The following is a 21,625-nucleotide window of genomic DNA, read 5'->3' as shown; positions in this document are numbered from 1 at the left end:
CCCCACTAATGAAAATCTAGGATTTATACATAACTGGAAAATTCCTCTATCATTTCACTTTTAATGGACTACATTTTTTTTTTCCAAAACAGTTTGAATACTTAGGAGGAATTGGCTAATATAAATACAACAGAAAAATGCTGGCTGGCTTGAAAGGCAGTAAAAACATTTGTGCTCAATTCATTGAAGAGAAGTGGGTGATGAATTACTAGAAACACAGCATTCCTTAAAAAAAAAAAAAAATCCTCAAAAACAATGCCGCCCCACCCCACAAAACATAAAAACAAACAAACAAACAAAAACCACATTCCTATTTTTAAGTAAATTGCCCCATCAGTACATTTTGGTTTTCATAACCTAAAAAAGATAGTGCACAACAGAAGAAAAGCCAATTAAGTCAAATTAAGGATAAAAATGAGCCCTAAGTGCCTCATTTTTAGTGTCAGCAAGGTGACATCGAGTCACCTTTAATAGCCAAAAGTCTCTAAGTCACTCTCACAGAAAATTACCAAAAACCAAGATGCTATGTATCTGGCCTTAGGAACTCTAACAGTAAGAGCAGACACCAAACTGTATTTCTTATGTGGCTCGAACTTTTAAAAAAAAATTTCACTTAATTCTTACCAAAAATCTAGTAAGTACTATGATCATCCCTGTTGCAACAGATGAGAAAACAGCACAGAGAAATTACATAAATTGTCCAACGTTCAGCAGCTCATAAGTGGCAGAACCATGACTCAAAACCGAGTAGTCTGGCTGTACAGTCTTAAATCCATGTGCTATGCTGCCTTTCCCATAGAACCCTCTATGTACACCAAATGACAAGTAGGGAGTCTGCCTGAACATATGTACAATAATTCTTCAGAAAAGCTACTTGTTAGGACATAAAATCCAGGCCTACCTAAAGAGAAAAGCCACTCCGAAGCAAACTTGTATTTTCAAGATGATAAACTTATTGAACACACTTACCTCTTCTCATTCCTCAAATCCCATTAATGGCATAAAAAATTGTGAAGAAAACCGTAATTCCAAGACAACAGGCAAAAGCAGTATCAGATAAAAATGTTCCCACAGGGAAAACCACAGAATAATCACAACTAAACCCCCAAATAAAAGAGGTCTGCTACAGAATGAAAACTATTCTTTCTGATGAAACAAAGTGCAGAAGAAATCCTAATCTGAGTTTAAAAGTATAGGGACTGGATTTCTAGGGTTTTCACCAGGGTGACTTAAATGATGGCCTACAGCCTAGCCCTGTACAATAGCTCGCTCTCAACAGCCGAGGTTATCTCCTAGCATGGGCCTTGGGGCACAGTGGAGTCTATGTTTGGGACTTCCCAAAAGACACATGAAAGAAAAAACAGTGAAGCGATCCATACCAAGGACAGCAATACAGTCAAGTGCTCCGCGCTTACTGTGAAAATTGCCCGTGGCAATTGTGGGGAACCCCAGCTTGTTCCTCACTCTCCAGACTCTGAGCTGATCGCCTACAAGCAAGCCTAGCTCTGCAGAGCCCTGTAGGGAGTCCTTACCATGAGGGAGGAGGCTTACTGCTGATATAGTATTATAAAACTTTTGAGGAAACTTAGACTCATTTTATACCTAAAAACTCCTGCAGATTGAAAGTGAGGGGACAGTGAACCATTTATCATGCTAATGGACATCACAAGAGCAACCTGGAGTAGCCATGCCTACACCAACTGGATTTTAAACCATTTTAAATATAAAGAGTATAATGAGACACAAAGAAGGGCACTATATCATAATATAGGGGTCCAACAAGAAGATCTAACAAGTATTTATGCCCCCAAATTGGGAACACCCAAATATATAAAACTTTTGAGGAAACTTAGTATAATTAACCTAAACCTAATGCTGTATTTATAAATACGTTTGGATCGCCAAGGATCAAAACCTACAATTCAAAGACCTAAAATGAAAGGAAAGAAGTCAAAGTTCACAGAAAAAATTTGACATTAAAATCATAACAAATTCTTAGGTATCTGTACCAGTGGAGGATTTGAGGCACAGGAACTACAGAACTACTTACAGCTGGCACTGAAAATGTTTTCCAATTCCTGCCAGATTGACCACCCAAAGGAAATTCTACATAGACTGGTATGAAAATAGACTTTTATTCTCTAAGGATATATGCACAGAGACCAAATTCTGGCCCTAGCTCTAAGTCCAAAATTTATGCAACCTTGGGAAAATTACTACTTTTCTGTCTCAGTTCTCCTACAAATTAAATAGGGACAATATTTTTTGGTCCAATCTGCCTCAAGGAGAGAGATTAACAATCCCAAGAGAAAAGGTATATTTTTAAAAATTTTTTAAAGTACAAAGCACCACACAGATTGCAAGGTGATGCTGTTAATTGAAAAGAAGGCTACATAGTGGAGAGCAGATGGAATCCAGCTTTGGCTGCAAAGTTTGCTATAGAAGGTCCACATATAGTCAAGCGGGCAAGCCTATGGTATCTGTTTCTTAAGACAGACTGATTTAGAGTCAATAGTTCTTGACGGCTCTGAGTAGTCAGAATAATGCCACATTATCCTCTTCAGGAATAACTAAGGAAAAGGCCTTTGCTGTTGTCGAGTGATTCAGGAGCACATACTCAGTTTTAAAATCTGGAATGAAACTCCTGTATAAACATGGTTAGGACTGGAACTGTTCCCTGGTTCTCAGGGAACAAGAGAAATACTGCCAGCAATTCAGTCATTTCATGGCCCTGCTACCAAGAAATGACCCCATATGCAGCTCCAAAAAGACTTGTGTCAGTCTGAAGACAGAAGTTTGAGTAAAACAGATATCCTTGGCAATCAGGTTTAAGTACTACCTAAATATGTTCACCAAATAACCTCTGAGTTCCATATGGTAGACCAGGCTACTCGCTATACTAACAAGTCCAGCCTATTCTTGAGGCAAAAACTGGTCAAACACATTTATAATGACAAATAGCTAATGCTAAACTAGAGTGACAAGACAAAATACCTTAAAATGATATGCACATAAATCACAAGATTTTAAAAAAATGTTTCACTGTACTTTTCAAGTTGAGGTTTTAACAGGGTTCTTCATAAATGTTAAGTTCTTTAAGATCTGTTTTCTATTAAAAGAAATAAAAGCAACCAAATATCTGAAGGTATTACTTGGATGGATTTATATCAATCAATCATGAAAAGTAAATTTATGAAACAATTAGGAAAGTTTAAACACTAGCTGGCTGTTTGATGATAAAATAGTGTTGGGTTATTTTTTAAAAACAAAAGTAGTATCTTTTATCTTTTAGATATATATATCTTTTGGAAGTACATACTGTTTGCTGGTGAAATGGCAGGATGTCTTGGAATCACATCAAACTAACGTGGGGGAATGCCATGTGCTGATAATTGCTGAAGGTGGGTGTTAGATTCACAGGGGTGAATCTATATATAGAGCTGAGATTCTCATAATAAAATGCTTTAAGTGTACAATCAAAGGTGACTTGTTCTTACCTCTGCTAGAATCTTTTACTACGATGTCAGAGATTTCAAACAGTTTCAGAGGAAGGGGCATCTTCCGATTCGCAGCTATAGTCTTTAGGAGGCCAGGAAGAAGGGTAGTGCGTGCCACCTACAGGAGAAGACATGAAACTGAAATGACCAAAAAATAACCCAAACTGACTTGGTTATAAAACAAGGCCAAAAGAACTCGACAGCTTCACAGTAGTAAGACTCTTCTGGAAAATGCAATGAGTAAATGTCCAAATCATTTTTAATTATCAATTCCAAGACAAAAAACTGAAAATATCCTGGCTCCCAAACTTACAAAATAAAAAAATCATAAAGTCTGATCAAAAACTAAGAAGTATAAATACAATGCCTATATCTAGGATTGGTTATGATCATTTTTAAAATTAAAGTTAGCTTTTATGATTACAAATATGTAAATTTTGATATCCTGCTTTATTTTATAAAGTAACTGAAGGAGATTACAAGAAATTCAAGTATTTAAATGAGATTAAATATGAGCTAATCAAATTCTTAAAAACCAAGACTAGGGAAAATGTAAATGCAATTAATCACAATGAGAAAACAGAACACAAATATGTAAGCACTAAAAAAATTATGCAGCTGCTATGGGCAAGCTGTAACCATAGTTTTCAGCTTAGTGGCCAAAGAAATAAAAACAAACATGCTAGTTCTAAAAATAAACAAAAAGACAAAAAACAACAACTTCCCTACTTCTATCTCAAATTTCTCACTCTAAGCTATATGATAGGTTAGCTGTCAACACCCTACTCTCAGAAGTTTTAACAGCAGTGGTAGGGCACCACCCTTAAGATCCTGGGCTCGCAGCAGACACCAGCACCACTACCCTTCACCCAGACTACTGTAGGAGCTTAAGCTGGTTTCTCTGCTTCCACTCCTGCCGCCTTATGGCCTGCTCTCCACACAAAGTGATGATCTAAGGCCTACATCAGATGACACTCCCCTGCTCAAAAATCTAATAGGTTGCCATCAAATTTTGAATGAAATCGTGCCCTGCATGGGGTCCTATCTGAATCTGGCCCGGGCCTCCTCTCCACACTCCATGCCTGCCGCTCCCGCTGGTTTACTGGGTTTCAGCCACACTCCCCAAGCAGTTCCATCTCAAGCCCCCATGCCTCCCTCCTTCCTCTACCACATACAGTCTTCTTCTGGGTTCACATGTGGCTGTCTGTCTTTCTTCAGGTCTCTGTTCAAAAGGTCCCCACAGAGGCCTGCCCTGACCCCCCTGGCTAAAACAGCAGCCCCTCCTAGATCCTACAGGCATAACAGTAAACCCCTATGAAGACTTGCTTGTACAATGTGTATTGAGGGAAAGAGAAAACCTTTCCGAATACATTCACTCTGCCACCTGCTGCTGGTAGTCTTCAACTCCCTGCTTTTGTAAATATCTCTTACTTTCACAACTGGAGAGCAAGTGCACAAACCACTCACAGAAATAAAAGTACAATGTTAAAAGAAAGCTTAACTTACTAGAATATAAACAAGCTACCTATGTAAATAGCTTTTCCTAGTGGGTTTTTTTTTTTTTCCATTTTATAGATCAGCCTTATTTGCTTGTTTAAAAACTCACAGCAATACAAAAAATGAAACCTGAATCTAATCAAGCTTCTGGATCTACCTGCTAATTTACTAGAATGTATCTAACAAAATCCTAACTGCACGAACTCTAAGACAAATGACCCAGTTTGTTCAATGCAGAAAGTAAAAGGAAGAGAGACAGAGAGATGGACTGGGGGGCAATCTGTAGATTAAAAGAGACATAAGGGGGCACCTGGGTGGCTTAGCCATTAACCAGCTGCCTTTGGCTCAGGTCATGATCCCGGGGGTCCTGGGATTGAGCCCCACCTCGGGCTCCTTGCTCAACAGCAAACCTGCTTCTCCCTCTCCCAGTCCTCCAATTGCTGTGTTCCCTCTCTCGCTACATCTCTCTCTCAAATAAATAAACAAATCTTTTTAAAAAGATAAGAGACATAAGAAACATTATCAACTTTGACTTGGGATTCAGATGAAGTTCATGAAAATTGTCTATTAAAAAAATTTAGACAATTAAGAAAATTTCAACGACTGAACATTTAAAAATATTAAGGAATGGGGCGCCTGGGTGGCTCAGTGGGTTAAGCCGCTGCCTTCGGCTCAGGTCATGATCTCAGGGTCCTGGGATTGAGTCCCGCATCGGGCTCTCTGCTCAGCAGGGAGCCTGCTTCCTTCTCTCTCTCTCTGCCTGCCTCTCAGTGTACTTGTAATTTCTCTCTGTCAAATAAATAAATAAAATCTTAAAAAAAAAATAAAATAAAATAAAAAAATAAATAAAAAATATTAAGGAATACTATTGCTAATTTGTGGGAACATGGTAATATTCTGTAACTTTGTTTATAAAATCTACATGTTTACTGACATTTTTCTTTTTATCCATTCTCTAACATATCTAGTTAGAAAACAGTCCCAAATTAAGAATTATCCAAGAGAAAGAATAAACAATAAACTGGGTTACTAGCCCAGAAACAACTTTATATTTAAACAAACAGAACTCTGTTAGCTACGTTAGTAATGGGAGGACCTATGTAATGGTAAGGCAGGAGTAAAATATAGAGTCTGTCCAGTCTAAAAGATGGACTCATTTAATGTGTTTTATGCAGAAATATAGATTCTGAAAGTGTGCTAATCCACAGCTATTTATAGTGTTATTTAATGTGTTTGTGATTTTCCTTCTACTTATTAAAGTAGAGAAAGCAGGATATAAACCCTACAGAACATTACCACATCTTAAGAAATCTATCAAGCTTGATAAATGAAACTGGGAGGAAAAGGAAAATTTGGAATAAAAGCAAATAAAAATCCAGTAAGATTTACTGAAAAATTCCTCTACCCAAACGAATTTGAGTGTCTCTCACTGAAAAGAACAGGGCATCCTTTTAAGAGCAGTAGGAAAGTGAGTGGACCTTCTCACAATCCTTCCAAATGGCGTAAGAATTTAAAGTTCTTACACTGAATACAGAGAAACAATTTGTGTACTTGATGAGTATTACTACCAGTTAGTTCTTTAAATAGCAAGCGAGCCCTAATCTACCATTTTAGTGGTACATTTTAAATCTAACTTTAAAAAAATCCAAATTTTAACATTTTTAGATCTTTAAAAATTTTTAGAACTTGAGATCCCCTCCCCTACTTTCAGAGATATGAAAATCAAGATTCACAGAAGCATACAGATCAAAACCACAATGAGATACCACCTCATACTAGTCAGAATGGCTAAAATTAACAAGTCAGGAAATGACAGATGCTGGCGAGGATGCAGAGAAAGGGGAACCCTCCTTCACTGTTGGTGGGAATGCAAGCTGGTGCAACCACTCTGGAAAACAGCATGGAGGTTCCTCAAAATGTTGAAAATAGAGCTACCTTACGACCTAGCAATTGCACTACTGGGTGTTTACCCTAAAGATATAAACGTAGTGATCCGAAGGGGCACGTGCACCTGAATGTTTATAGCAGCAATGTCCACAATAGCCAAACTATGGAAAAAACCTAGATGTCCATCAACAGATGAATGGATAAAGAATATGTGGTGTATATATACAGTGGAATACTATGCAGCCATCAAAAGAAATGAAATCTTGCCATTTGCGACAATGTGGATGGAACTAGAGGGTATTATGCTTAGCGAAATAAGTCAATCGAATAAAGACAATTATCATATGCTCTCCCTGATATGAGGAAGAGGAGATGCAACATGGGGGGCTTGGGGGGTAGGAAAAGAATAAATGAAACAAGATGGGATTGGGAGGGAGACAAACCATAAGAGACTCTAAATGTCACAAAACAAACTGAGGGTGGCGGGGGAGGGGGTTAGGGAGAGGGTGGTGGGGTTATGGACATTGGGGAGGGTATGTGATATGGTGAGTGCTGTGAAGTATGTAAACCTGGCGATTCACAGACCTGTACCCCTGGGGCTAATAATAAATTACATGTTTATAAAAAAATTTAAAAATTAAAAAAAAGGTTCACAGAAGCTAACTCAAGTCACAAATGTTCACATATTATAAATCATTAATTTTTTTTTTAGAAGACTTTATTTATTTGACAGACAGAGATCACAAGTAGGCAGAGAGGCAGGCGGGGCGGGGGGAAATAGGCTCCCCGCTGAGCAGAGAGGACGATGTGGGGATCAATCCCAGGACTGAGATCATGACCTGAGCCGAAGGCAGAGGCTTAATTCTCAGAGCCAGCCAGGCGCCCCAAGCATTAATTTTCTTGAAAGCATTTCCTCCCAATTCTAAGATTCCCCTTGATTCTAAGCGAGGGTTAAAGAAAATCATGAAGAACTGCATGTGCAAGAAAAACAGAACAAGAGCTGGCCAGTAAGAAAGAGATGGTCTAAGTTATTAATAAAGATATAGGGGTGTGTGGGTGGGAAGCAGTGGTTTAAATACTCTGCCTTTGGCTCCGGTCATGATCCCAGGGTCCCGGGATTGAGCCCTGCATCAGGCTCTCTGCTCAGCGGGGAGCCTACTCCCCCCACCACCCACCTGCCTCTCTACCTACTTGTGATATTTGTCAAATTAATAAATAAAATTTTTTTAAAAAGATATTATAAACTATAAAAACAACATTTGGAAGTAATTTCCTATTCTAATAATGTAAATCACTTAACATTTTCTAAGACAGTATTCTCTCCCTTTTTTTTTAAGATTTTATTTATTGGGAGCCTGCTTCTCCCTCTGCCTCTGCCTGCCATTCTGTCTGCCTGTGCTCGCTCTCTTCCCTCTCTCTCTGATAAATAAATAAAAATTTAAAAAAAAAAAAGATTTTATTTATTTATTTGACAGAGAGAGAGACAGCTAGAGAGGGAACACAAGCAGGGGAAGTGGGAGTGGAGAAGCAAGTTTGCCGTTGAGCAGGGAGTCTGACAGGGCTCCATCCCAGGACCCCGGAAGGCAGACGTTTAACGACTGAGCCACCCAAGGCACGCCCTAAGACAGTATTCTCACTGAAATATCCCTGCACCCTATGTGAAACTGTCACTGAACTATAGGATTACCGTGAAAAAAAAAATGGAGGCAGTGCAGTCAAGAACTGGTGTTAACTACTACTTTTAAACTAATGACTTAATGGAGGTACTAGGAACAGTTGCTAACTCATTTATTACAAAATGGGTAGAAAAGATGAAATCTGAAAACAGTATTACAGTCAACTGATTTTAAGTGAATGAAATGGAAAGTTTAGACAAGACTAGGCAAGCAAAGCAAACAAAATACAACTGTAGGCCAATCAAGAAAAGACTAAAAAGTGTTAAGAATTCGTCAACAAGAGGCACCTGGATGGTACAATCAGTTAAACATCTGACCCCCCAGTTTCCGTTCAAGTCATGACTCTGGGATTCTGGGATCGAGCCCCAGTCAGGCTCCCTACTCAGCAGGGAGTCTGCTTGTCCCTCTGACTCTGCCCCTGCCCCAATTCTTGTTCTTTCTCACTTGCACACACATGCTCACTAGTATAAAATCTTTTTTAAAAAATTTTAAAAATTAAAAAAAAATTTTTTTTAACTCTCTGCCCCTTTCCCACATGCTCTAATAAATCTTAAAGATCTTAAAAAAAAAAAATTCATCAGCACTTATGTAAGAACCAACCATAATCTTATCTAAGAAGAGATTTTTAACAAGTTCTAAGATTTTGTCACCTTAAGTATAACTTATGTACTGCCTCTCAGTATTGACCCAAATTCTTACCTATTTAAAATTCTCACCTGAAATTCAGCTGTTTTGGGATTACTTATGTGGACTGCCTTTGTTGCAGAGATGTCCAAACCAAGCTTATCAGCAATATCTTCTTGGGAACACTAAAAAGTATATGCAAAATAAAGAAAAACAATGACTAAATTTAATATACAACGTATTTAATGCTGTAAGTCAACTTATAGTCTCATAGCAATGTAGGTTCTCTATATAAAGAGGTTAAAAATAACAACTATACCAACTAATTAGGGCCACAGCAAATACAATTTAACATTAACAGTTAGTTCTCTTACAAGTTCTATCTATGATACAGAGCAAAGTTTTTCCCATGTTGATGGTGGTATAACTGTATTTGGGCCCTTCCTAAGCTAGTCTCCCATTCACCTTACCAGTCTAGTTCCTTACAGTTAACTATCCATTCCCTGATTCTTACACTCTTCCTTACGTTCACCAGAAATGTCTCAGGGTGCCTGGGTGGCTCAATGGGTTAAGCATCTCCCTTCAGCACAGGTCACAATCCTACGGTCCTAGGATCAGGCCCTGCGTTGGGCTCTCTGCTCAGCAGGAGTCTGCTTCTCCCTCTCCCTGCCACTCTTCCTGCCTGCACTCTTCCTGTGTCAAATAAATAAAAATCTTTTTTTTTTTTTTTAATTTAAAGATTTTGAGAAACAGAGTGAGAGAGAGTATGAGCAGGGGGAGAGAGGGAGAAGTAGACTTCCCGCTGAGCAGGGAGCCAGGTGCAGGATTCCATCCCAGGACCCTGGGATCATGACCTGAGTCAAAGGCAGACGTGTAACTGACTGAGCCACCCAGGTGCCCCAAAGAAAATCTGGGAGGGGAGGAGGGGAGGAAGGACGGAATAGCCTCTCCTCCCTACCAGCTCTCATCCCCCAAGGCTCTACCTTAAATGACAGCTCTACACTTCCATAAAAATATTCCTAATGACTTCTGTCAATTCACTCTCCCCACCCTGGTGTTCTTATGGCTTTGATTACCATTATAATCTCTGCTAAGTCCATACTGACTTGTGGTAGAACAGTAAGAATAAGAGCAGAACTCAAGTGGCCTGAATTCTGCCCAATATTCTTTCTACTTGACCATTTAATTTCTGTGCATAGGTGCTTGATAAAGCTCTGAGCAGTAAACTCCTAAGCACTCTCGCTCTGAAAAGAAAAAAATACCTGTTGCACTCACAACTAGGATGACTGACAGAAGTTATGAAAATAAAACTATTAGATGCATCACATCTAATAAATGATTAACAAAGTAATGCAAATAAAGTGCCTGCCAGAAACTAAGTGCTCAAGAAAATATTAACAATGGTGATTAATAAATACTAAGAATTATCACATATATTAATGCTAACTGTTGCAAAGGAGTTAAAACAAAATGAAAACTGATGGGGCACCTGGGTGGCTAAGTGGGTTAAAGCTTCCGCTTTCAGCTCAGGTCATGATCCCAGAGTCCTGGGATTGAGCCCCATGTCAGGCTCCTCTGCTCAGTAGGGAGCCTGCTTTCCCCCCCCCCACCCTCTCTGCCTACTTGCGAGCTCTCTGTCAAATAAATAAATAAAATCTTAAAAAAAATTAAAACTTGATGTACCATCAGATTAGTGAAAAATTTTCCAACATTAGGTCACGTTGCCTACTGCACTATTTTACAAAGTGGACTTCGAGGACTAGTCTGCATTTCTTAGAGAAGCACACACATACACGGGTTTAGATTTTAGGTCAATGTCAGTTCTAATGATTCCTGCCATGCTTTCTTGGGAAGGATACTAAAGTCACATCCAGACAGAGAACAAAAGGGCTCCCTGATCTGCCACGGCTGTAGAGGCAGAGAATGGTAGCAGGCACGCTGGACATAACCAATTTTTCTCCTCAGAATGAGGAGTTTTTTAACATGATATAATGTGATTAATTAGGAAATGCAATTTCAATGATGCAATCAACTCTCAAATAGAAGTAGTACTGTGTGTGTAGAAGAAAGGTTGTTCCACAAACACAGGGCAGTGGAGGTATCTGAGTGGCTTTGTACTTCATCATGACAATAAAAGGAACAGATATTAGAAGCAGTTCGAAATCAAGGGAACCTTAAGTGGCAGTAGCTAGTAAAAAATATAAATATTTTTTTCAGTGTTAATATGTTTAAAGTATTAGAAAAATATAGTAAACATTTTACTTACTATAAGAAAAGTATAGTAAGTATTCACTGATTTTTATGAATATTCTTGTACTAAGGCTAAAGTAGATACTTAGTTTTAAAAATGAATTAATTTAGGGGTGTCTGGGTGACTCAGTGGGTTAAGGCCTCTGCCTTCAGCTCAGGTCATGGTCCCAGGATCCTGGGATGGAGCACCACATTGGGCTCTCTGCTCAGCGGGGAGCCTGCTTCCCTTCCTCTCTCTCTCTGCCTGCTGTTCTGCCTACTTGTGATCTCTCTGTCAAATAAATAAATAAAATCTTAAAAAAAAAAAGTGAGTTAATTTAAAATATTACAACTAGTAAGCAGACAGATAAAAATCATAATGATGGAAACAATTACTTGCATTTGGAAAAATCAAGGGCTAGGTTTTAGAAAAGGCTGTTTCATTGAAAACTAGATATAAGGCACAGAGATACTTAGGTTTGCTAATTATGTCACATAAATACCTCTGACATTGAAACTCCTGTAAGAAAACTGTCATTACGTATCTGAAGCTCTAACACCTCATTCCTTTCCCCCGCCCAGTGACAATGTGTGTTGAACTAACGGAACAGCTGAACAGACTGTTTCTGGCATCCCTAGGGGACAGTATAATCACGGGCCCGAGGTGCACATAGGCCTGGGCTGGAATCCTGCCCCACAGCTGACTGGCTGTATGGAATGGGACAAGTTACCTAAATTACCTGCTGTATAAGACAGAAACACCTACTTCAGAGCACTGCACAGAGAGGGAATCAAACGCAAAAAGGCCTGGACACAGGATAAACCCCCTGCAGAGCAGCCCTGGTCAGGCAGAGTATGCACTCCCCTGAGACACATGGGGCTACCCACAGTTACAGGCTTAAAACTCACTACACTTCTATAAAAGGGCAGGGAAATACACAGGCCGAAGTCTGAACCACAGTTACTTCTGGGGAGGAAAACAGGGTTGGAATCTGAGGGGAAACAGAGCGGAATAGTCATGGTTCACTCTACATGGTTGTTTCTGTATAGGTTGAATCTTTTCAGATCAATCCTATGTCACTTAATTTTTAAAACGAAATATATTCTCAATGCTTTTTTTTGTATTTCATTGATGTTCAAGACTGTATAAGTATATGCATAGATGAATGACCTATACTATAAACTGAGCATACACAGGCTGAGACAACAGAAAAGCACTGTTCTAAAAGCCAAAAGGCTAGGATTCTGGTCCTGGTTCTCCTGCTGTCTGTGTACACTTCATTAGGTACTTATCCTGTTGACTTCAGGCTTCTTCACTCCTACAGTGCCTGGCATACAACAGATGCTCTGTAAATGCGGAATAAAGGACTCCTGAGTCAAAAAAAAAAAAGGACAATGCTGAGCTAGAAAATCTGTAAGGTTCCTTCTGAGGTTAGCATCCTGTGAATGACAAATGCTCAATAACAGGAGAGAGGCTCCTCTCCTTTCCGATGACCCTCTCCCTGTCTTTCTGGAGTTGAGCTGGGGGTTGAAAATGAAGTCATTTTGTTTTTGTGTGGTTTTGGTTTTCACCCTCCATCATTAACCTGGCACCTACTTGAAGACTCCAGAACTACACAGTGTAGGCACCACACAAATGCTCAGCAAGGCAAGAGGAAACTATAAACGGCACAGACTTTTTATTCTTTTCAAATGGTCAGTCTGGTGGGGGAAGGGCATTTCCTTCAATTTTGTAATAAAATTCATTTCCTAATTCAGGCCTTTTATGTCAGCTTTCCAACGCAAAGCAAATGATGTAAACACGTTCAAAGAAAAAGTTTAATGTGGAGCAGTCCACAAATCCTTAACTAGGGCGGCATCTAGTGGGCACAGATACAACCAAATTAAGACTAAACATTCCAACTTAATTTGATTATGAAATTTGTTGTAAATTCAACCCTCAACACTTCCATAAAAGTAAAAAATACACTGTTATGTGTCATTTAAGACTTTTGTCCTTCAAGATTTTCTGTGACTGAAAAAAAACACTTTTTACTGGACTATACAATCTTAAGTAAAAAAAAGGTTATTCTTCTAGAACTTGGAAATTTTAGCAGTCTAGATTTTATAAATTCATGTAAGGAATCAGAGTACTTCAGAGATTCAGTGTCAACAATCAGCTGCAGAGACCACACATGAAACATACCAGGGCAAAGGTAAGTGCTTCCGTGAATCCAGCAGCTGCCATATCATGTCTTAGGAGTTCTGTGAGCTTATTAAGAGGAAACTGAAAAAAAAAAAAAAAAAAAAAAAAAGATAGTTAACTTTACTCCACTTCAGTAAAATTTCCTTCAAGAAAAGGTTTATACAGAACAGGTCATTAAAGGGCAAACCCCCCTTCCATCCTTACTAATACTGCTAGTACCACCACTTCGCCACCCGCTCCCGTGCACTGCCTCACTACCCCAATACTCCTACACACATGCACTAACCCTCCACTTCATCTCTCCCACAACGAACTTCTGCCTACAGGTCAGGTTGAAAAATGAATCTCCCAGTTCAAGAGTCAGAAGAGCTCCAAACTCAAAACCTGTCTTTCTTCAAATACTAGTCAACACAGGTTTTAAACTTACTCTAATCCACTGGGCATCTGTTTTGTATCCCCCAAATGCTTCTCATAGCACAGCATGTCCAAATACTACTTAATTCCTATGTGCTGTTTTTCTCGAAGCCTTCCTGGCATTCAATAATCAGTTTCTAACAACAAGGAGTATTTATTTAAGGGTACAATCTTACTTGATTAGCTATGGTGTAGGTTTTTGGAAGCATCATCTGAATGTTGTTATATCCATAGGCAATAGCTGCATCTTCTACAATATCACATGCATGGATAACGTCAGCTCTGGTCGGAGGGATTTCAATCTCAATCTGATTCCCATCACCTATTACTTCTGACTTTAAATACATCCTGGTTAGAAGCTTGGCAATATTTTCTGGAGTTTCTCTGAAATAGGAATGTACATTCCATAAACGTCACTGGATTATTTAAAATCCGCTCATATTTTGTTTTTAAAATATTCTATTATCTGAAATATCACCTTCCTTTCGGAATTCCATGAGACACCAGACAGCCTAACAGACGATTTATTATCATTTACTCACTCTGAAAAGATACCAAAACCCTCTCTAAGCATAAGCATTCTTTCAGGAAAAATTAAAGTCTTGTGGGTACTTCATTCTTGAATTCTCTCCAACAGTAAACAAATGTTTTCAAAGCATACCTGATTCCAACTTTTTTGTTAATTAGATCAGCTCTCACTATCTCCTTTCGGTAAGCCAGTTCCTTTAAAGAGAAAAAGTTTGAGAAGCTTAAGTGAGTCCCTGTCAGCTACAGCGTTAGGCTCTAACTTTACTCCTCTCGTTGTGGCAGCTTCACTGCCCTCCCAAAAAACAGTTGTTAAAGAGAGACACTGAAAATAAATGTAAAGTTTCAAAACATTACAGAGCAGTAAATCTGCTACAACAGGCTCATAACTGGGGTGCCTGGGTGGCTCCGTGGGTTAAGCCTCTGCCTTTGGCTCAGGTCATGATCTCAGGGTTCTGGGATCGAGCCCCACATCGGGCTCTCTGCTCGGCAGGGAGCCTGCTTCCTTCTCTCTGCCTGCCTCTCTCCCTACTTGTGATCTCTGTCTGTCAAATAAATAAATAAAATCTTTAAAAAAAAAAAAAAAACAGGCTCATAACTGAACATTGTACTTGCTAGACAACTGGAACTGCTCAGAATAGAAAATGTCCAACACTTTTCTCTCAGATGGCCAATCACCATTCTCTGCAGTAAAAGCCTGGTGCATTACATCATTTCTAAGATGCTTATAAATCCTAGGATTTGCAGTCTCCTCGCAAGCAAGCAGGTATTTATGACCAAGAAAGAAAAATTCAAATATCAGCATTCAAATATCTCCATGTACTATCAACTATCACCATTATACTAAGCCCAAGTATTACGAAGAAATTCCTTTCTTGTCATTTATCCAGGTGGGGGGAACACCACCAGGCCCCCAGGCCGTCCTAGCTATCATCAATCTGCTCCAGGAGATGGCAGGACTGGAAGCATCTCATATATTGGTACTCTCCTTCAAACAGTATATAGCTTTACCATGTTAGGTAGGAACAAACATGTAAAAAACCCAGGCTTTTGAGCACCTTTGCAAACATATCTATGAATGTTTCTTATCATTATATTACTCTCAAAGGTATATTTACCACTGGCAAAAAGGCTATAAATCTAAAAATCTGATTGGACTCAAGTAAGTACAGACCAGAGCCTTGCCATTCAAAATGCAACTCTCAGGCAGAAGTATCATCATCACCCAAGTACCTCTTAGAAATCCAGGCTCTAGGCAGGGCCTCTAGAGCTGGCAGCAGTGACATTGGACTTACTGAATCTGGAACTAAAGGTTATTAAGATCCTGAGGCGATGTGACTACACATTAGGGTTCAGGAAGTGCAAAACTAGCTAGTGAAAAAAAAGCTAACGATTGCAACAGAAACAAACCTTTACTGAGCAGTTAACCATGAAAAAAAAACTTTCAAGATAATCTTAACCCTCATAACAAATACTATTAGATTCCTTATCAGTGAAGTGAGAACTGTAGTAGATGAGTAACTATTCTCAAGTCCCAGCAATGATAAACTGCTGGGCCCTAGTGCTTACAAAAATGCTTGTCAGATAATAAACACTCCATATGCAGTTAAAGAGTAAATGCAGAAAGTAACAAATGAACAAATTAATGAGTTAACAAGTTCAGGCAGCCTAATTTCGAAGCTCACACCATTAACCATTCCTCTCTGAGTACCTTCCACTTCTCTCATCTGGTCCTCTTATTCCAAAGTCCATTCTTCTATATGAAATAACAGAAGACTAGAAAAGAACTATCAAAGTACTTAGAAAAATAAACTATTTCATGTGAGGAAGTATTTCATGTGAGGAAGAATCAGTTCCTCAGAGGATCATTCTCTTCTGGGAGACAACCTGAGAAGAGCTGTTCTAATCCACATTCAGAAGAAAACAGATTAACAAATAACAACACTGACACAATACTCCTTTTCAGAAATCCCACCATTTCAAATTTATGAAAGCTCTTTATAATGCAAACGATTTCAAGGAATTATCTACATGAGAAAAGTGAACCAAGCTTTAAGATATCTTTTTCCTCCCCAAAGTAAATATTTCACTTCTATTAATAGTTGACAATTCTTCATATTAAAAAGAAAAAAACTTTTCTCAAATCAGACATCATTTTAAAATAGACTAAAAAGCTATCTCTGGCTAATCCCAACTACTACTGTGGTATAGATGACCGCATTCTTCCCTTCCCTGCTGCACCCAAGGCCTTACAATGAGGTACCTCAGGTACCTCAGGTCCTCGAATTGGGAAATGGGAGTCTATTTCATCCTTCTTTGAATCTAGCAAAGTGACTCATTGAGGCCAACAGAGATACCATGCTTAAAAATACTTAAGCACTGGACTTGCTCTTGTGCTGTTGGGAATCCTGCAACCACCACCATGTAACAAAGACCAAGCTAGCCTGCTGGATGATGACAGACACCTAACCTGGTAACTCTAAGGGTAAGCAGACTTGTGAGTGAGGCTATCTATCCCAGGACACCTAGATGCTAGTTTACCAACTGGCTGATTACACAGAAGCAAGCCCAAGAAAGGTTAGCCAAGCCACCCAACCAGAACTACCGAGCTGACCCACAGAATCATGATAAGCAAATCACTGTTGTTTTAAGTCACTAAGTCTTGGGGTATCTAGTCTATTATGTAACAAAAACTAACAACCACTACAAATTTTTTTCAAACGGAGACGGCCTATAATTTCAATCAAGTTTTCTACAGTTATACACTTGTTTTGAATTATAATCATATTCTAGAATAAAGTATGACACTAAATGCTCATGTTTTCAGGAAGGGAAAGGTTTTGATCTTGGCAGGTTTTATCTACTTTAAATACTATTTAAAAGAGTAGAAATAGGGGGCGCCTGGGTGGCTCAGTGGGTTAAAGCCTCTGCCTTTGGCTCAGGTCGTGATCCCAGGGTGCTGGGATCGAGCCCCACATTGGGCTCTCTGCTCAGCAGGGAGCCTGCTTCCCCCTCTCTCTTTGCCTGCCTCTCTGCCTACTTGTGATCTCTGTCTGTCAAATAAATAAATAAAATCTTTAAAAAAAAAAAAAGAGTAGAAACTATTCCAGGCTATGATTCACTTCTTAAGCAATAGAGGAACAATGAAAAAAAATCCAAAGAGCTAAACAAATGACCTCACTTCATTTGCAAATAAATGATTAACACAGTCATATGCTGGAACAGCTATCTTTATATTAATAAAATCATCTTGGGGGAAGAAAAAATTTATATTAATAAAATCATCTTAGGGGAAGAAAAAAATGCTTAATTGTTTAAGCAATTAAACAATGCTGTTTTTCTTGGGTTTTTTTGTTTGTTGGTTGGTTTTTAACCAAGATTCCACGTCTTGACAATAATTCTGCTTACTACTTAGTCCTGTTAATATATCTGGAATCATTAGTTACAGTAATGGCTCTTCAGTGACTGTTAATTCAAGTGAGAACAGACTAATTAGGTTGGGAGGGCTGCGTAATCTAAAAAGGGGGGAGACTAAATTACCCAGTAAACAAATTAATAGGAGAATAAATCAGAACCTGCACCTCAATGTTTACAGCAGCAATGTCCACAATAGCCAAACTATGGAAAGAGATGTCCACAGATGTCCATCAACAGATGGGTAAAGATGTGATCACACATGCGCACACGTGTGCACATGCACACACACACACAAAATGGAATACGACTCAGCCATCAAAAAATGAAACCCTGCCATTTGCAACAACGTGGATGGAACTAGAGGGTATTATGCTAAGCGCAGTAAGTCAGAGAAAGACACTTATCATCTCACTCATATGGAACTGAAGAAGCAAAACAAAGGATCATAGGGGAACGGAAGGAAAAACAAAGACAAAAATCAGAGAGGGAGACAAACCACAGGAGACTCTTAACCATAGGAAACGAACTGAGGGTTGCTGGAGGGGTGGGGGTGAGCGCATGCAATAACTAGGTGAAGGAATTTAAGGAGGGCACATGATGTAATGAGCACTGGGTGTTATTTAAGACTGACTAATCACTGGACTCTACCTCTGAAACTAATAATATACTCTGTGTTAACTAACTGAATTTAAGTTTTAAAAAAAAGAGTAAGTCAGAAGAATTACGGCTATATAATAAAGTGGTATAATGGAGCACACTGGAGCTGAAGCCAGACTATCACCTAGCTCTACCACTAAAAGTAACAGGCAAGCTATTTAACATCTCAAGGTCTCTATCTCCATCTATGAAAAGGCCAAATAGCACCCACCTTCATAGGGTTACGATGAGGATTAAATCCAGGTAATGCACATATTATCCCTGGCATGTGGGTGGATGGAGGGACAGACATACGACGAGCACTCTATAACCATTATTATTACTATTATCATCAAATCCACTTCTTAAATACTTACTGGAAAGGTATAGGATTTTCCATTAGGAAAAACGACCTCAGCAGCTTCAACCCTTTAAAAAAAAAAAAAAAAAAGGCCAGAAATATTAAAAACAAAAAGGGCCATAAATTCTAGAAATGTGTATGGTTAACAAGTCTCTCACTTATTATACAACAGGAACCTCAACACAATCAATATACGCACGTTCCAACACTGCTGCCTGGATTAATCCTCCTAAACACAACCCCACCCTTCTGTTCCATTCCCTGTGGCTCCCACATCTCTTCAGACAGCACACATATAATGTTTACTTCCCAGTGTGACAAAACATGCATCCTCTATTACTCCTTGACAGTATGGATATACACATTCCAGGCTCTACCAGGGTGCTGTGTTACACCATGAAAGCTGACTAAGCAACCAGTAATAGGCAAATCAATTTAAAAAACGGACCCTGCCACAATTTCAGTCCTGCACTCTGCAGTAATACTGCTATTTTGAATTATAATTAACATTCTATAATAAACTATGATGCCAGTACACAGCAAGGACCATTTAGTGAAATCTTTTAGTGAAATCTTTAATTAATTTAATAAAAAAATAAGCTTTGGAAAAAATACAGTAATCCTATTGATTTTAAACAGTTATGCATAGGTCTAAGCCCCATTCCCCCACCCCCGGCAAAGAGAGGATATGTTCTAGTCACAGGAGCCACATTTTTCATCTTTATATTCGGTATAAGGCCCTAGTGCTTTGCCTTCGGAACAAAAGGCTTCAATAAAGTTGTCAAACTTACGTAAATTGATTCTCACAATATTCACTGAACATGGTGACAATAACATCAAGAACTATTTTTGCCTGCAAAAAAAAAAAAAAAAGAGAGACAAATATTTTAATCTAAAAATACACTCTCTTCACTCAGATGGAAAATTTAGCCCTCAAACATCTAAAAATGAAACATATATACACATTCTAAAAAAGGAGTGGAATAAAAACTTATGGGCTAAAGTAGCCTAGCCTTATCTTCAGGTGGTCTGCATTTATTCGGTTCCCTGAGAATTAACAATCCATGACTGAAACAAATCATTTACTTCCCCTGGCCCTCTCCCTTGGGTTCACCAAGTTTCAAGAGAGACAAATAGCTGACTATGGGAGTAGACCTTATCAATCTCCTAGATCTCTACAGCCAGTTGCGGGACTCCTGGCTCAGGCACTTACTAATAATCTGACGTTGGGCAAGTTACTTACATCTTTGTACTTTAGCATCTTCATCTGTTAAGTAGAGATTATAAACATTTCTATATCCCATTTGGTTATTAGGAGATTTAAATGTCTTAATATATGAGCAATGCCTAGCAAAACCGTAAGGACTGTATAGATTTGTTCGAGTTTTTAACTGGAAACATATTCTTGGGAAAAAACACAATAACCTTAGCAGGATATATATAGGTTTTGCTTTTATATATACATCACTGTTTAAACATAAGCTTCAGGAAAGGTATCTAAGGTCAAGGTATGAATTTTTTAAAAATTTGTAAATAGTATATGCTATATTATTCTATTATTTCTAAAGGCAAGTATGGCCCATAAAAGTTGTAAATGAAATACCTTACAATGGTGTCCAATCCTGTAAGATGTACTGAATGCCATTTATGGCCCTATTTCTACAGGCCAACCTTCTTCTGCCATTCAAGCTTACCTGACTAATTTGCTTAATTGCCACATTACCCTATGCCTTAAAATGTATAAAGAAATCTTATGCCATTAAAAAAAAAAAAAGCTCATAGCAATACAATCCAATAGAGATAGTTACTAAATGTGAGGGAACCAGTATTCTACATATTCTAGGTATCACCATTACACAAACCCTTTATCAATTTGCCAAACAACACTTATTTATAAACCGCTTCATTTTTAAACTTTTATTACGAAGAACACAAAGGTACCAAACTTCTCAGCATTTAAATTAAGCCAACTAAGATAAACAATGGATAAAACACTTATTCCATTCTCAGTTTTACAGTTAGGTATATGGCGAATTCTCCCACTAGAATGAGCTCCTTCAAGTCAAGAAACATGAAACTCATTAAATGCACAGCACTGGAAAGACAGAAGTGCCCGTTAAAGATTTGTTGATTAAACAAACACACCATAACCAAAGTATAGAATATCTGTATCTTTCTAATTTTCTAAATTTCTGAAATATGTTCCCACCTACAAAACACTTTAAAATTCAGCCATCTAGTCTTGGCCCACAACTAAAATGTCCTATCTGACAATACAAAAGTGGAATTAGAGTTTTATTTACCTTAGTGAAATCAGTTCCTGTGCATTCAATAAATACATTTTTAGTATTTACGGTTATTTTAGAATGATTGCCTGCAGTAAACACAAAATAACACAATCAGTTTCAGAAACATAGGTACACTAAAAAAGTTCTCCAAAACAGAAACTACATTTTCACTTAGAGTACCATATAAATGGACATCTCAGAGATAAGGTGATAACACAACATGTATTTTAAGCCCCCACTACAAGTGGGAGAATACTGCATTCAGTGTGTCAGAGTTACTCCACCCAGCCTAACAAGAGACAGTCTCATCTCCTCTTCACCACAACCCTATGATAGAGCTAGAGGCAGATCTAAGATTCAGAGCTTCAGCTCACTAATCCTGATTCAGT

The 21,625-nt window shown here is 38.5% G+C and overlaps 1 protein-coding gene across 2 annotated transcripts in view; it reads right to left on the bottom strand.

Annotated features, from left to right (window-relative positions):
- Positions 1 to 21,625, bottom strand: part of FARSB (phenylalanyl-tRNA synthetase subunit beta) — a 71,077-nt gene that overhangs the window by 30,555 nt on the left and 18,897 nt on the right. For both annotated transcript variants that reach the window (XM_082690415.1, XM_082690416.1), the window contains 8 exons: positions 21,252 to 21,322; positions 19,740 to 19,801; positions 18,965 to 19,016; positions 14,671 to 14,732; positions 14,186 to 14,393; positions 13,596 to 13,676; positions 9,274 to 9,366; positions 3,498 to 3,615 (listed from right to left, as the gene is read on the bottom strand). In XM_082690415.1, the coding sequence (XP_082546541.1) occupies positions 3,498 to 3,615; positions 9,274 to 9,366; positions 13,596 to 13,676; positions 14,186 to 14,393; positions 14,671 to 14,732; positions 18,965 to 19,016; positions 19,740 to 19,801; positions 21,252 to 21,322 (747 nt within the window). The remainder of the gene's footprint in view (positions 1 to 3,497; positions 3,616 to 9,273; positions 9,367 to 13,595; positions 13,677 to 14,185; positions 14,394 to 14,670; positions 14,733 to 18,964; positions 19,017 to 19,739; positions 19,802 to 21,251; positions 21,323 to 21,625) is intronic.

Source organism: Mustela nivalis (assembly GCF_964662115.1).
Source record: "Mustela nivalis genome assembly, chromosome: 11".
NCBI lineage: Eukaryota > Metazoa > Chordata > Mammalia > Carnivora > Mustelidae > Mustela > Mustela nivalis.
This window is presented reverse-complemented; position numbering and strand designations above follow the sequence as displayed.